Below are 17,118 nucleotides of genomic sequence, written 5' to 3'. Positions count from 1 at the left end.
TCAGTATGCACTATCCCTGTCAAATAAAGTAATAAACTGAACTAAACAGTAAATAATAAGACTATGAGGTATTTTAATTAGTAATAGTAAGTATAGTATTATTAGTATGATAATGTGTTACATACAGTTTAATTTTATTTGGTTCCCCTTTGTTGCATTTCATTTTAGACTTCCCTATTGGAGATGCAGTAATGGTAAAATAATCTAGAGTATTTGTACATGTGCATTGACTTAGTATGTCTGTAACTAAAGCAAACTAGACAAGTATAAGTCAATAAGTGACACCTATGTACATTTTTCCAGGCAATGAATTTCCAGTCTATTACTTCAAGCTGCTTAGCACCACCTTGTGACGAAACAGTCCTGAGAAAAACCCAGGCCCCACCAGATTACCAGTTGTACTTAAAGTGTCATTTACGGTTTCTTCCTGATTCATTCAAATAAATAGAGAACATTTCTATACCTCCTTTGATTTTTAGCAGCTATTCTTCCATCCTGTTACTCAGTGATTTTTTTGTTGGTAGCAACTCCTACCACATGACAGTCACAAGACATGATTTCAGCCGAACTCTCCCTTCTCAACAGTGGATTTTATTTATGTTCATCCCTCAAACAAACTGCCACTGTTGCTTAAATCAATCCACAAAAGAATACCCCCCATGACCAGAAGACATTTTTCACAAAGTGATGTAAATTAAGCTAAAATAAGTAAGATAAAATGAATGTTAGAGAAATTAAAAAGCAGTGCTTTAATGTTGTATGTGTGGTCCGTAGTCTGACGCACTGAAAGCCTTATAAATAATGTTTAAACATGAAAAATACCCTCACCACATGAGCGTAACTTAGAGCCATTAATGATGAAACTTATAACAGGATGATGTTTTTACCAAGCAGGCCATCCTGTTACAGTTTTCATCAAAGCTACTCTATAATTTCTTGTCTAAATGTCTTTCAGAAAACACATTGAGGTTTGTCAAAACCTCACTGTATAAATATAGCATTAATTAATATTTAATTTGTATGATAAGTGTGACGTTTAACTCTTTAAAGATTTAAAATTGCAGTTTATTTGGGGCTCTGATAGACCCTCTCAGCAGACATGTTGTCTCAGCTGTGGTTTATACACTAATTAGAGTGGGATCTGTACAACACTGTACACTGTCACACTATCACACATAGGCCAAGTTCATTCAGGAGTAATTTAATTGCATACTTTATGTCTGAATTGTTCCTGCCCCAGTGGCTACATTGTATGGCAAGGACAAACACTTTTTATGCCATGATTTTGGACACTGAGGATGGAAGCAAGGATTTCTGACAGTACGTTCATTTCCATGTTCCAAAGCATTTGATGCAGCATAATATGAAAGAATAAGATCATTGGCATGGAGGGCCAGTCCATCATCTATGAACATTCCCAATCCCAAACACATTTAAAGCACTTTTGACACAACCACCACCCAAAAACACATTTACTACACCATGAAAATTTGCATAAGTTGTTTTATTCATAGTTAATGTCCTTTTTATACTTCTTTTTTAATGGTTTTGTCTTTTGTTGAAGTGGACATCCTGTAAAGTTACGCCTGAAGCCCTTAGCTGAGTTGCTTGCACGTCACCCTCTGAACAGAAAAGAAAGGGTAAGAGGAGGAGTGGAGTGGGGTTTTCCTCCTTCTCTTTCTCTCGCTCTCTCTTTATCTCTCTGACAGTAACCCAACTCAACCTTTATTTTCATTTCTTTGAACAAAGAGTGTACCTTACAGTATATTTACACATCATACTGACTGGCTGTTTAACATTTTCCACTTAGATAATGCAAGGAGGATTGAACTTTCATGGTTTAGCTTCTTCATTCTTCGTCATGTTGTCCTTCGATCCATTTTCTCCTCTCATGCTAACTTTGTAGTGAAATTTTCCTTGTCATCGTTGTAATCATCCACACCACTATCATCATCATCATCATTGTAATCTTTTTCACCATCATCATCAACATCACCATAATATCAAATTACCGTTATTATATTGATATAACTCTTTTCAATAGATTCCTCTCTGACAACTGTACAATCGTACACAGTGTTTGACTTTTATATATATTTTTGGGAATATATTATTTAAACCTAAGGAAAAAGGAACTTAATTCCAAATAAAATATATTAGTATCCCAAAGTAACAAAATCATGCATGTTTTAATGTTTTTGTCCATAAAAACAAAACAAAACAATAAAATGTACGTAATGGATGGGATCTGGTTTTATTTACAAATTGATCTTGGCACTGTTTTTGTTGTCTCTTGCTGGAAACTGGAATGATCATAAAGAATACTTTTGACTCTACCGAGCATAACACTCTCCTGGTATTATAAGTCAGTGACCTGCTATAAAAGGCAGGTTTGCGAGACATATTCTTTTTTTTTTTTAAGCACAAAAAAGATAACAGAAAGAGGGCGAAAGAACATTTAGAACAACATTAGAGTCAACCATGGGGCAAAACAGAAATAGTGTGTAGAAAACATATTTCACTTCAGCTTTACACTGTGGCAGTTTCCTCTTTTAGGCAGAAACCCTGCGACATCATGTCTACTGACAAACCCCCCCACCCCTTCAGTAATACAGGACTTCCACACGTCTCATCAGGTGCTCTCACTAGTATTGTTAGGGTGAAATCCAAAAGAGGACATTGATTTAGTCAAAATTCTTCTTGTAAAGCAGCATTAATTGACTCAGGCAAAGTAAAATAAAGGAGACAAAAGTAACTGCAAACCACCAGTACAGACCTACTACCTCGGGTTTGGCAGGCAGGTAGGGGTAGCTGTCTAAAATTTCCAGTGTTGCCTTGTCAAACAAGTGCTTGACTGTTGATCCAAAGATCTCGTGTGTGTGTGAGAGCAAACGTAAGGATGTGTGTCAGTGTGTGTGTTTGTGTGTTTGGTTGTCTCTGCATACTCAGCATATTCAGTGCAAACACATTGGGTAAAAATCCCATCTTGACCATGGCCCATCAGCTCTGTTGTTTCAAGTGAAACACTACAGTATTGTCCATCCCTGACCATCTTACTTCCTCATTTCCTTTGTAGTTCTCTCTTGCACCTTTTTAAATAGATAAACCGTCAGGCAGACTGATATGCCTTTTGTTTATCCAGCCTGATGGCGGACCAACTGCTGCCAAGCAGCCCGCTTTACCCCCACCCCCCAAACAGCCCCACCCACCCAGCGCCAGGTCCTAGCAAAGCCCAATGTACTTGAGATTGTTCTGGATGATCACGTCCGTGACAGCGTCGAACACAAACTGGATGTTGCTGGTGTCAGTGGCACAGGTGAAGTGCGAATAGATCTCCTTGGTCTCCTTGTTGCGGTTGAGGTCCTCAAACTGCCGTTGCACATAGACGGCTGCCTCCTCGTAGGTGTTCTGACCTTTGTAGTCAGGGAAGCACACTGTCAGAGGAATGCGTTTGATCTTCTCCGCCAACAGGTCCTTCTTGTTGAGAAAGAGGATGAGCGACGTGTTGGTGAACCAGTTGTTGTTACAGATGGAGTCAAATAGGCGCAAGCTCTCGGCCATACGGCTCTGTGTGGATGTGGAAAGAGAAAGGAAATAAGAAAGAGATCAGACCATAAGGAAATGATTTCACAGCTTAGAAAAATTCAGTATTTGAAGCAACAACCCAAATCATCCCAATTAATCACACAATCAGACCTCATTCACACAAGCAGAATCATGTGATTTGGGAAAACCCTAAAGAGAAAATTAGACCATGGAAGGTCACGGCAAGATTTGAGGATGAAAATAAAGAGAAGACAAGAGGCAATCTAAAGTCAACCAACACAAGCCACAGATATCCACTTGACTAGCCAAAGGTAAGGCTTCTCTGTTATGTCAACAGAGACTTGAGTCTCAGACAGCTGAAGACCTGAGTTTGAACTCTCACATTCTCCTCTGAAACAGCTGATTACTTCTTTTACCACCACTCTCCAAGTCCAAAACTGTAAAAAGATATATGTCAGTCTTAATTTTACTCATTGCAGGAACATTTAACTCTTATGAAGAATAATTCTAATTGTTTTCTCTATATGAACATTTGAATTGATTATGTGGAGGCAGGGTCAAAGAGTGTGCAGATAGATAAGACTGCTCAAACCGTCTATTCCAAGTCTGAGCCACTGAGACATTTCCAGTGCACCATAACTGGTCTGGCTTCATTCTTCTTTTGCCTTGAGCTACATTAGTACATCTTAATAAAGGGTTTCCAAATATTGGTGCATTATCATTTATAGCCAGTAGGACCACATTATGTGTTGACTTCTTTTTTCTTTAAAATAAAGTAAAAATCTAAGATTTATTTCCAACTCAGTAATGGAAATCACTGATGTCTGATCATGTCCTGCAGATAAATGAGATAGTCATAAGATCCAAAACCAAGAACAATGTGACTGGTATCAACATTAAACTGGACCTTTCCCAGGTGACAATGATTAAAATTGTTTTCTTTCGTTCATTTGATTCCAATAGATGCAGGAAAGGATATTTGAAATTCAACCTTTCTGTTCAACATTTTTGAATTTCCACATTTAACTTGCAGAAGGGTAAAATGTGCTGGGTTTTGGTGCTAAAGAAAAATGCTATGTGCTTCTGTGTATATACATGTTTCTGTCTTCTCATGTGACATTGAATGTATAAGAGAAAAGAATGAAAAAGAAAGTTGATCTGTTCATGGCAGCTGCTGGCATGTGGCGACTGGCCAGTAGCTTGTGACTGGGAGGTTGTCAGAAGGAAGACTGCTGTTTAAAAGGTTACAGAAACAACAGGATGCTCTGAGCAAATCACAAGATCTGCACAGCATGAAAAAAGAAAAATGATATTGAAGGGAATAGCGGAAACCCTGATTATTCAGTGGTGTAAGTGCACTATTTTCAGATAATGATGAAATGAGTTATGAGAAACCAAAGTTGCATTTAACCCTTATATGCAGCCCCACATTATTTTTTACAATGACTAATGTAAAGTAGGTTAAAACAACTATACTACCATGTTGAATTTGGTTTTTATGTCCACAAAAGCAGCTAACTTGAAAATACTGTCTTAAACAATCGTGTAATTTGTTATTTGGGTATGTTGGTCCCTTTTAAGAGAAAAACTGTTTGTCAAATTCAACAGAGTAGCCCATAATAAAAACATCCCTGAAGGGAAACTATATTGAAAATATATTGAGGTCTGTTGAACCACTACTGCAAACTAGCCACTGGATATTGTAGAAAAAAATCCACAATAGTTTTTGCTTTGCTAATAAATTATCAAATTTAAACAACTAAAATGACACACCACTGGGAGAATTTTTAAAAAAAGGGCATTTGTTCAATACAAATTGCATAAGACTGTGCCTGCAAACTGCTCCTTCTTCATCCATCTGTCTTCCTCTCTGCTCCCGTTCTGTCACATGTTGTTACCTTTTCAGATTGAAAGCTCTTCTTTCCTAGTGTCCCCGGGGACTAAGACTGGCCCCTAAACATTGTACACTACACAAAGTCATGTCAGACTGTTTGACCTCACCCCTCCTCTTTCCAGCATGACAAAACAAAAGCCCAGATTCTGAGAGAGTATGGCAGGAGACAGACAGCTGAGCCAAAGGAGTCTCTAGTCTCTTCACCTGGCCACTACAGTGCTCATACAGTAAGAGTTTCGTAATGGGGAGCGGGAGCATCCTGGAGCACTAAAGCATGCAGACCTCCTTCTTTATACCTACCCACACAGACTTTTTCCACCCTCGCTGCCTTCTCAAAGAAGTCCAGAGGCGCAGGGCTTATTTAAGCATTAGTATTAATGAGGAAGTTCATCCCAGTGTCATTGCTTTGTTTCCCCATAAATACAAATCACTCAAGTGTGCAGCCACCCTTTCTTAATTCATTAAGGTTCATTTTAAATGTGACTGCCTTACAAGAAGGAGTGCTTTGCACTTAACTACAGAGATGATTTTCTCTGTCACCACGTTTTTTCTGCTGTACCTGAAAATTACATTATTCAGGCTGCTCCCTTTCTGTTTTCCCTCTCTGTTTAATTACTAATGTCTCCGTTACTGTGGGCAGCAACACTGCTGGGTTTAGATTAGAACAAACAAACACACAATCAAACAAACATAAGCACATTACAGTTGTACGTAATATTATTCTTGTGCTAGATTCTCAGCAAAATTACGTTTTTGATTATCAGCTAATCACATTTAAATACAAATTTCTATATATGTTGTAGATAATGTCCAGCTAAAGATAAACCTGTTCACGCTCAGAATAAAACATAGTCTTTTTCTGTATCTTTATTTATTTGAAATGGGTAAGAGTATGATGTGAATAAAACAATATCAGTTTCTGCATCTACTAACAGCCAAACCTAAAATGATGAAAAATATACTAATAGCACTAAAGTTAAAGTAAGAGAAATTGAATCTGGGAATCCTTCAATACAGTTTAGTTGACCGATAGCTAGATATTAAAGAGGATACATTGAAACCTATGTGAGCATGTATAGCTTAGTAGGATACACCATTATGTCATATGAAGCAAATGAATTGCATGATAGTAATGTCTTTGATAATTCATTAGGCATAATATGCTGCGTGAGGGAGAATATTCCTATATACATTTTGAGACACCATTCTGACACCCGTCTCTGTGTTTCTGAAGGGAAGATTGGTGTGATAAAGCCACTGAAACTGTCATTTTACATTCAGATCACTTCATATGTCGCCTTTGCTGTGGCTTAAAAGGAAAAGTGCACATGAGAAACTTTGACATAAAAACATCAAACACCAGTAATTAATTTCCAGTCTTCTTTCATCCGACGGGCAATTAATTCCTGTGTGATAGATTAATCAAATAGTAACTGAAACAATAGAAATAGAGCTAACGCTGCAGTCAGTGTCTACCTTGGTGTTTGGCTAACACAAGCTTAGCACATGTTAAGCTCAGGCTTTTCATTTTCACCTCACATACACAGAATTCACTGCAGTTGCTCAGCCTCAGCCATTGCATATAAACCTGCGTTACGCATTCATACTACCGCACCCACAAACACTCGCACAGGCACACAATACGTGCATGCACATATACACCTCATATCTATTCTCTTCAGAGCTGCAGTTTGTTCCCCCTCCCCTCCTCTCCCCTCCTTTCCACTTCTCATCCTCCCTTCCCTAGTCACAGCTCACTGTCAACAGCGCAGGATTAGGAGCATTTGACTGGCCTGTTGCTAGGCAACAGTAACCATGGCAACCGATTCATTATGAAGACAGGGATGGGACAAGGAAAATGCATCAGGGAATGGGTTGATGGGTAAATGTTGTACTGTAATTATTCTAGTGTATTTTCTGTCTTGTGTAAACTGGTGCATTGAAACTGAACCATGTGGATCTGATCGATGAAGTTTGTTTTCTGCTCGTGTGACATTGTATAAAGCTTTGAAGGTTAAGCTCACTAAGATGATCAGTGAACACAACAAGCCATCATCATAAAAATGACACCTTGTCCTCTAATGAGGACCTTCAAAGCAACAGAAACAGTTTTGAATATGTGTGCAGATCTTAATCAGTGATCATCATACATACGCATGCATATAAAAACGAATGAATGTCTCAAAATTCAAAATGACTGTTGCATGACCGACTGAATCAACAAAGCACAGAGCTTTGCCACCTTTGGCTGTGCTTTTCAACTTCCATAACCAGCCCTGTTGTTTTCCATTAGATAAGACATAATTCATGGCGCCTCAATTCAAACATGCTAATCAACAAAGCATTATGCTACTATCGTTCACAGATTTTCCGTGCTTGCAACTTAGACTGGGTCTAGACTCACTTGCACAAAAATTGATGAGTCACCTCTGGTCCAGAAAGTAGATGATTGTTTCATCTGATTTATTGCTTGATTTTTTCCCCGACAAAATCATTATCAGTATCACATACCTTTATTTCACATCAGTTAACTAACTGTTAAAAGAATACATTACATACATGTTACTAAGGTAATGAAGGTCATAGATATCTTTGCTGGCAGGTTCATGTTATGCTCACATTGGGGATTGGAAAGTCTCTTAATCAGATGTCAGTGTTTCATGTTGTCAGAGAGTGAATATGATTATGAAACGACAGCTAGAACATTTAAAACTAATTAAAATGACAGCTCCCTTTAAATAAATATAGGAATTGAAATTAGCATTATAACATTTTTTTTGTTTTTATTGTAAAAGAGTCATTAATTATGCTGTACATCTTTACTGCAAGTGTATTCAACATTTGAGATGTTTCTTCATGGGAGGTTTAAACCAATGCATGTGACTAAGGTCATGCCTCCACAGTGCCTTCTAATATTGTCCCAGCTGTTTTATGGGGTCAAACTGAGGTTAGGTTATTTTATTAAAGGTTCGCCAAAATTATCTTGCAAAAGGGTCTGACAAGGATGTGTTTTTGTTAAAAATCTGTTGAGCCTGCACAGCCATCTTTTTGTACAAGGTGTCTAAATAGATGACTAAACCATTTTCTTACATACATGAAACGTGTACACATTTCCCCTGAGATCAGTCTGATTAATATACTGATAGAAGCTTTTTTTCTCTTGTTGATTGTCAGTATCTGTTTTCTGGTAGATATATATAGAAATATGTTCGCTTGTTACCTCATCTGTGCTTTGAGCTTGCTAGCTGACATGTTTTTCACTATTAACATAGCTATTAGTGTGTTGGAAATGCATGTTTTCTGCCAAACATACAGATGGTTCAAGCATTTTGACATGTTCTGTAGGGTACTGTAATTGTAATTTGTAAAAATTCCTCTATATATTTGCAGTATTTCATTTTGTCTGTGTATTTCCTAATCTGTTGTGTTTCTGTTTTATTTTCTATACTTCAGTAGCTTGCCAGTAGGCATATAATTCTTTCTTAGCATCTGAATCCGGGTCAGTTTAATGACCCAATCCTTTACCTTCACATTGTATTAACCATGGAGTACGTAACCTAAATCATAAAGGACACTTAATCCAACTTAACAGAACTGCTGTTACACTCCCCGTCAGCTGGTATATCATGTAGAATGTGTAACCACAGACACATTCAGAACACAGATACAAACACTCTCCTCTTTCTCACATTGCGAATGTATTGAGCATGCAGAGGCTAGACTATGCGTTAGGTAACAGTGTTGGGTCAGCTGACAGTGGTTATGGAAGGGGTCAGCTCCAAGACATAGGAATTAACGATGGAGCCTTCTGTCAATGTTGAAGGAACCACAGCGACATACCTGCACTCAATCCAGTAACATTTAGATCAGGTGTACAGTCATGTGACATTTTGAATTGCTGCTATGTTACGCTGTTTGCCTGATTGTCGTGTAGATTTATGTGTGTGGCCCGATGTCCTGCATGGCCACCAATATGTGATAAGTATGCAGGTACTCTTTCATAAATCTGCATGGGGCTTTTGTATAAATGTTCTGCCTACATTATGCCACAAATGGCTGCAACGTTTCGGCCATGAGATAAGTGTTTCCATGGCACTGACATGAGTACGTTCTCACTGAATGGTTCATATTTACAAATGTATTCAGCATCGCTGTGGTGTGATTGCGTCCGACTAAATACATGCCCCATGCATAGTGTGATTCAGTTTGAAATATGTGTGAGTAGATCATCTGTGTAGGTCATACTTTAACTACATCCTACATCGAGATTATGCACATTTCTGCCATATGTATTGTCTTTTCATCTAATAAATAAATATTATATGTAAATATGAGTATTTTTGTAGTAAAATATGAACAAGAAAATGGTGACATTAAGCTACTTAATGTCTCTTGTGCATGTCTACAGCAATAATCTTTACTCATTACCATTGACAGCAACATTGCCCAACAACATATTGCTCTTAGAGTTGCTCTGTGTATCATCAACTTAAGAACACGGTTAGATAGACAGGCAACCTGCTCAGGGTGGACCCCACCTCTCACCAAGTGTGAGCTGGGAAAAGGCCCTAACCCCTCATCTTGAATAAGATAAGTGGGTTAGGAAATGCATAGACAACTTTATATAAGGAATTTTTATTAACCCTCACACAAGAGAGTATTGCTGCCTGTGGATAGCATCAATCTTGTTATGAAGAATAACTATGTGTGTATATTCATCACGGACACTCCAGCAGTGGCAACAACATACAAACAATGATGGCGTATCTAAAATACTTCAAAGAGCATCTAAATCTAAAATGTACAATATGTACCATTTGGATTTCATTCAGTTGATATCTGGTGATTCTCTGTGCTAATGCAGTTAATGGCAACACAAAGACAGTCTATTTATGAAAGGATTTCACTTGAATCAGATAAGGCAGCATGTCGCAGTCTGGCCACTGAAGTTTACCATTGACCAACTGAAGAAACCCTGTCGGTGTGTTCAAAGAGATCTTTAGCTTAGCCTCATGTGTTAGAACACATAAAACTGTGAAGGCAGTCAATAATTCAACCACAAACCAACTATGAAAATGTCAGTAGACTCTACAGCAAGATGGCTGCTCTTATTTCAGGATGTCTTTCTTTCTGGTACTTTTGATCCACTGCTTTCTTCTTCATCTCCTATGATAGAATAATAAAAGTTGTTTTTTCTAGCACCTGTGAACTCCCATTGCTACACAGTGTCTTCACAATCTGCTAATTCTCACAGGTACAGTCTCACACTTTATTCTGTGAACTCAATTAACACCACACTGCATTTTTCTCCTCAGACTTTATTTTTAACCTATAAAACTAATTGATTTCATGTTCCGACATTGCATATTGTACATCCTGTTTTATCCTGGTAACCCATGAATTATCGGGCCAGTTCAATGACAGTGTTTCCTCTGTATTTAAGTTATGTCTTGTGGAGACTAAATAAAGACATCAAGGTAAACCTGTGAAATAGCAGACCTTTCATAGTTGGTATAGACTAAAAAAAGTAAATAGTATCTATTGTTGACCTTCCATTATCAAAGGCATTTAAACAAGCAATAACTACCCAGCTATTTCAAAACACTCAGATAAGAAGATGGATATGCTATGGAGCAAACTTTTCAAATTCCACAACCAAGAAGAGGAGATAACAAACACCGGCCACTCTCTTTATTCACACAGATTTAAAATAGCTTTGCTACCACATTAAGGCAGAGTGAATGCATTTCAGCCATTTCTACAAAATCAGGCCTCTCACGCCCCCGGCCAAAGAACTCTGGATGAGTACCATAACATTTGGATGAGGCTTTCCAACTTGTTTATTAAACAAAACTGAATGAACTGTAGAGGAATTACTGCATGTAGTAACATTATAATAATAAAATGATTACAAGGGTCCATAGAGTCCTAGATGCCCTGTAGGGATAATAGAAATCTGTGATCCCCTGATTTGGGTAGACATTTTATTTTTACATGGACTAAAAGTTTTACATAGTTGCATCATATACCTGTAGACCAGTTCAACTCAAGGTCCACTAAAAAGTCCATTTAGTAGAATGAACGTGTTTGTGTAGGTCTGACTGTTTTCCTACTTTAAATGATTTGCTGTTGAGAGGTTTGGAGGTTTAAGGATATTTGAGTGAGCTAAAGATTGCACATTTGTTTCCATTAAAGTAAAAAAAAAAAGCGACAAAGGCAGACTTGATGCACTGATCTATTAAAATGTAATGCTGGCAAAACAATTATATTTTTAATCTCAAATTGTTGAGAAATTAAATTCAATGTTCAAACTGTTTCGTTTGTTGGAAATATTATTGTCCTCATTGCAAGTAATCATCAAAAAACATAGTTTCCAAAAGTGATTTTGGACTTACCCCTATTTCATGTCAAATAGACCCTATCTAAAAACAATATGTTGTATCAATATGTGTATGACGGAAACAAATAAAAGAATGTAATTCTTTGTAATGTAATTCACTTTATATCTGTGTAACCACAGCATGGTTGTATTGAGGACGGGGATGTACAGAGAGGAAATAACACATCAGGCTTGTGTTCCGTTTGCTTCTCAGAACTCTCAAACCATAATATACAAATATTACTTTTTTGGTAGTAGTGACATAACATTTTGCCTTTATTTACGATATGAAAAACAACTTATCTGGTAAATAAAAACGTGAAATTAATATGTCTTAATTTACTTGTGCAGTCAAAAATTAGAAAAAGTAATTGCATGGATTAGAATCTGGATAGAAATAAAATCATTGCCGTAACTCAAAAATATCAGTCAAGAAATAAAGATTTCTTCTTTTGTAAAAATGTAGAAATTGTAGAATTTTTGTACAAACTTATAATAATATATATAATAATAATATAATAGCATAGGCATAGGCCTACATTTTCTATGAGTGTAAATGTGGGCCCTTTTAAACAGATTTTCTTACCGTCTGGTTGTCCTCGTAGAGTTTGAGGTCATAGCCACTTAGCTCGACACAGAAAATGATTGCAGTCACGCCCTCAAAGCAGTGGATCCACTTCTTTCTCTCCGAACGCTGTCCACCCACATCTACCATCTTGAAGGTGAGCTCCTTGAAGGTGAACTTGTTCTCCACGATGCCGGTTGTCATGTCCCGTGATCGTAGGATGTCCTCTACAGTAGGGATGTACTCAGCTGCAGAAATGCGGTCCAGGTCATTCAGGTAGTAGGCAGTGTTGTCCTCTAAGTGGTATTCATTGGATCGTTGAAAGCACTCCTGGACCCCTGAGTCAGCCCACAGACGTTTCATGACCCCCAGTAACTCTGGAGTGATCTCCCCCTTGCTCTCCGCCGGCCCTGTGAGGGCAAAGAGCTGCACAGCATCGTAAGCGCGATCGGGATTGTGAAAGTCGATCTTGAGGGTGGTGAGGGCTCGGATGATGCGGGTGAGTGAGTCAATGGCATTGTACAGGATCAGGGGCTTGTACTCCTTGCAAGCCTCCAGGTTGAAGCCTCCACTGTGGATGATCTTCATCTGTTTGACAATGGTACTCTTGCCCGAGTTGCTGGTACCCAGCAACAATAGCTTGATCTCACGCCGCTGCCGCTGACTTTCTGAGCGCAAGTGGCGGTCGATTCGCCGCGAGCGCCGCGCCGCTTCCTTCTCCTCCGAGCTCTGACGGCATCCCATGGTCCTCCACCACGTGGTGAGCACAAAGGAACTCGTGCTGCTGCTTGATGGGAAAGCAAATTACAACGAAGTGGTAACCAAAAAGTAGCTGGTGGAAGAGTTGGAGAGGGTTTTCACTAAAGGTAGGTGCTTGCTGGGGAAGAGGTAGACAGAACTTCCCAACAGACCAATTTAACACTAGACAGAAGAGCCACCACACAGGAGTGACTCAGGAGTATTTCATTCTTTTTGTTCAGGGGCAGTCTGTGAGTCCTGTGTGGGCAGAACCCAGACTTGTGGGATGCCCACACAGCGCCTAGCACTGAGGTTGGACTGCCTGCTGAAGTCAAGGGAGCTGGGGTTCATAGCAGGAGCTCCCCCTGAGGAAAAGCTCTGGAGGAGGGCTGGGGAACGTTCAGCGTATGTCAGTAGAGAAAGTGTTTGGGCTTGATACGTGCGAATAGCAAAACCGCCTCACTCTCCTCCCACATGGCTCTTGTTCTGCGTTGCCCTTGTTTGGCTTCTGCAACCCTCCACCTCAGTTCGATATTGGTCTGTTCTGCTTGATCTTCCCGATAAAATATTTTCTGCTTCTCCTGTGGCGTGATATTTCCCCGACAACTGAAGGCCTCAGAGTCTGCCAACACATAGACACAGAGAAGAGACATAAATGACATGTTTAAGACAAAGAAGAGCACTTTCCCATCATTGACATATATGGATGTGATAGTAATAGTTCGTTTTGGAAAATATGCTAATTTGCTTTCTCTTGAAGCGTGAGATGAGAAGATTGAAACCAGTGTCACGCGTTAGGTGTGGAGCTGGCCTACCTTAGCATGTAAGCTAGGTATGGGAGGATGAAACAGCTAGCAGGGCTTGTTTAAAAACATGTCGACCATCAATCACTAATTAACATGTATCTTGTTTGTTTAATCCTTACACAAACAAAAATGAGACATGTATGGTTTTATGGGTTATAGATCGCCTGATATGATATCATTGTGTCTGTCCAGAGAACTATACCAAAACCTGTGCTTCAGTTCTGCACAGAACTGTTTGGTGGGTGGTTTAAACTGTTGCAATTGTACAGATTAAACAAACAAGATACAATGTGTCACATAATGAGGTTTAGAGGTGCTCATAAGTATAGTTTTTTACTTTGGATAGAAAAAAGTTTGCTGTCTGCTGCTGCTTCCAGTTATGCTAAGCTAGGCTAATTGCCTCCTGGCCCCAGCTTCACACTTAACACACTGACATGACAATGACATCAGTCCACTTTCTCTTCAAACTTGTAGAACTTCCCAAACTGCTTAGCTATTATTTTAATAAACAAATGAGGAAGAAAATAAAGAATGAAGAATAACAACAATAATTGGACTATTTAATAAAAAATTGCAATTTTAATACTCTACCAGTATTCATCAAATGGAAATTGACTGATGTTACATGGATACTAACCTGTGTACTTCCCATACAACCATTGCCATGCTACCTTTATTCTGTGTACACTGCCTCTTCAGATTTCTGCTCCACACCCCAGTCACCCATCCCAAGTCTCCCCGTCTGCAGTCCTGTGTTACCATGGACCCTGAGCTAAAGTAGATCTCAGCTGACCACGCCTACCCATTTAACACGACCGCACACACACACACACACACACACACACATAAATTCATTATATACACAATCAAGGTCAAACATAAGCATAGAAACAGCAGAGTAAAACAAACTCCACTATTTGAAAAGAGACCTATGAAGGATTAATGCGATAAATTAGTTTCCTTGTAACCAATAGCACCCTCCACTATTCACACTACAACAAGATCTGATTGTCCTCTTTTTTGCCTGCAGTACTCTTAGAGCTGCTTAGCAAAACGACATCGTGTTAAAATGCTTATTCACACTCACAGTGGAAAATAACAGGCTAAAACCAAATAACAGGTGCCTCTCATGCCTTCATACCACTGTAAAGCCCCTTGCCCAGACATCTGTTTTGTTATCCTTAAGATTCTACACTGTGATCAGAAAAAAGAATATAACTATTTCAAGGAATATTTGTTTTTTTTTTCTGCTCCTGCTTTTAATATATTAGTTATTCAGGAGGCAGCACTTTATAAGAAAATGCTGAATTCTAATAAGTTTTGGGACATGAATTCAAATAAAATGCTGTTATAGATAGATTTCAAGCAAAAACAAATTTTAAGCAGTGAATGCCTGCAGGATTCTGTGATAAATAGATGCACATTGAAACATGATGCATGCTATTGGTTGAGCAACACATGCAAAATCATACTGTGGCCTAGTTTTCTTGGCAAAACTATACTCTGCAAACCTGTCACATAATGAGAGGGAGGAGAGAGAGAGAGAGTGTTTCTCAGAGCTCAGTCAGTGAGGTCCACTCTTCAAATGACTGAGAGGACAAACAGAGCAGAACAAAGCCATAACAAAGCATCACAACACAAACAGAGTGGAGAGCATTGTTTCCTGGCTCCAGGCACCTGACTACCATCTGAAAAAGGCATAGCCAGCCAAACCAGTTAATGCACATGACTGATTCTGAGAGCCTATGAAACACATTAAAGCTGCGTGTGAAGTCTTTTCAATTTGCTATTTCAGAAATATGCAGCACTTGCATTTCCTCACTTTTTGAAGTTATTCCACTTTGGATAATTGCTGCGGAAGTAGTGTGCCAACAGTGCAAAATCAGTGTATATTATTATCACATTAAATTTGTATTAATAACATTCTCCATGCTATCACACTGCATAGAAGAAAACATGGTGTGTTGCTTACCTACACCCTAATAACAAGAACATAACACAGCGGGATTAAAAGCCTGGAACTGAAAAATTTCAACAACAAAAAAAAAAAATTAATTATGAAAGTGCCTACAGGATGAAAACATGCTTACTCTTTGTAACAAATTACATAGTCTAATTTAAAGTTGATATAGCTCTGAATGCAAGCAACAACAAACAACTAACTATGTAAGTCCAATAAAATACCATCTCTACGGCAAGAAACCACATGATGCCTGCAGTGTCATTATCTTTACTCTATAAAGATACATTTCCAGGCTTACCTCCTCTGGTAACTCATGTCTATCCTCATATATGTCAAACCATCATCCAAAAAAAAGAGTCTTAGGAGGACACCTGTGCTATCACACAGTTGGCTCTGGTATGAAGAAGAGGCTTATCGCTTTAATAGTTAGCGAGTAGAGGTAGAGACATGGGGGCCACATAGAGAGGCCAGCATCTCAATGTATCATGAGGGCTGAAGTAATGTGATAGCCAAGATGAGACAGAGTTCGGTCACTTTCCTGTCTCTCCTTCACAGCTCGTGCTGCACACGGCCCAGCAGATTTCCCTTCATCGCTCTCCCAGGTGCTTAACTCCTATTATTAATTTGCCATGCTACAAATAATTACAATCACGCCCTTTATTAGAGGTGAGTGCATGTAGTCACAGCGTGTTTTCTGTTGTATAACGGTCTACTATCCTGCTGTGGTTGTTGAGTCCACAGAAATGCTATTAAAATTAGGGTCAATCACATTAGACTGAGTGGTGATTTTAATCCATCAGAGGCTCGATGTTATTGCTCAGACACACCATTTATTTAAAGAAAAATGCATTATGCAGTATATACAGATGCTATGCTAGTTTAGACAGTATGAATACACTCACAATGACCACTTGGGTGGTATACCCATCTGTTTGCAGGCTCAGTGAGTCTGGTAAATGGTGACACTGAACTTGATGTTCCAGATCCGTACAGCCATTGTTAAGTATCTACATGCAATTGTATCTCAAAGCAGATATTTTAAAGAGCTACACAAGCGTGTTAAATCCATTGTGTTGGTGTGAAATGAATCTCACCATGCTACTGAAGGTACGTGATTTAAATTGAATTAAACCACATATGAATGCAGGTGATGCTCTAGAGCGGTGAGATAATATGAGACTGACGTAGGGGTAGGAGAGTCACGCTTGTGCTCACGTGTGTCAGAGA

At 38.8% G+C, this 17,118-nt stretch overlaps 1 protein-coding gene across 1 annotated transcript; it reads right to left on the bottom strand.

The window, feature by feature from the left end:
* Positions 1–3,222: 3,222 nt before the first annotated feature.
* Positions 3,223–14,672, bottom strand: gnaz (guanine nucleotide binding protein (G protein), alpha z polypeptide). Its single transcript, XM_046066949.1, has 3 exons — positions 14,566–14,672; positions 12,406–13,744; positions 3,223–3,567 (listed from the first exon to the last, which is right to left on the bottom strand). The coding sequence occupies exons 2-3, from the start codon at positions 13,126–13,128 to the stop codon at positions 3,223–3,225; spliced, it is 1,068 nt and encodes a 355-aa protein (XP_045922905.1). The 5' UTR covers positions 13,129–13,744; positions 14,566–14,672.
* Positions 14,673–17,118: the final 2,446 nt, after the last annotated feature.

The sequence above is a fragment of the Micropterus dolomieu genome, linkage group LG13 (assembly GCF_021292245.1).
Source record: "Micropterus dolomieu isolate WLL.071019.BEF.003 ecotype Adirondacks linkage group LG13, ASM2129224v1, whole genome shotgun sequence".
Lineage (NCBI taxonomy): Eukaryota > Metazoa > Chordata > Actinopteri > Centrarchiformes > Centrarchidae > Micropterus > Micropterus dolomieu.
The sequence above is the reverse complement of the archived record's forward strand: the minus strand, read 5'-3'. Positions and strand labels throughout refer to the sequence as shown.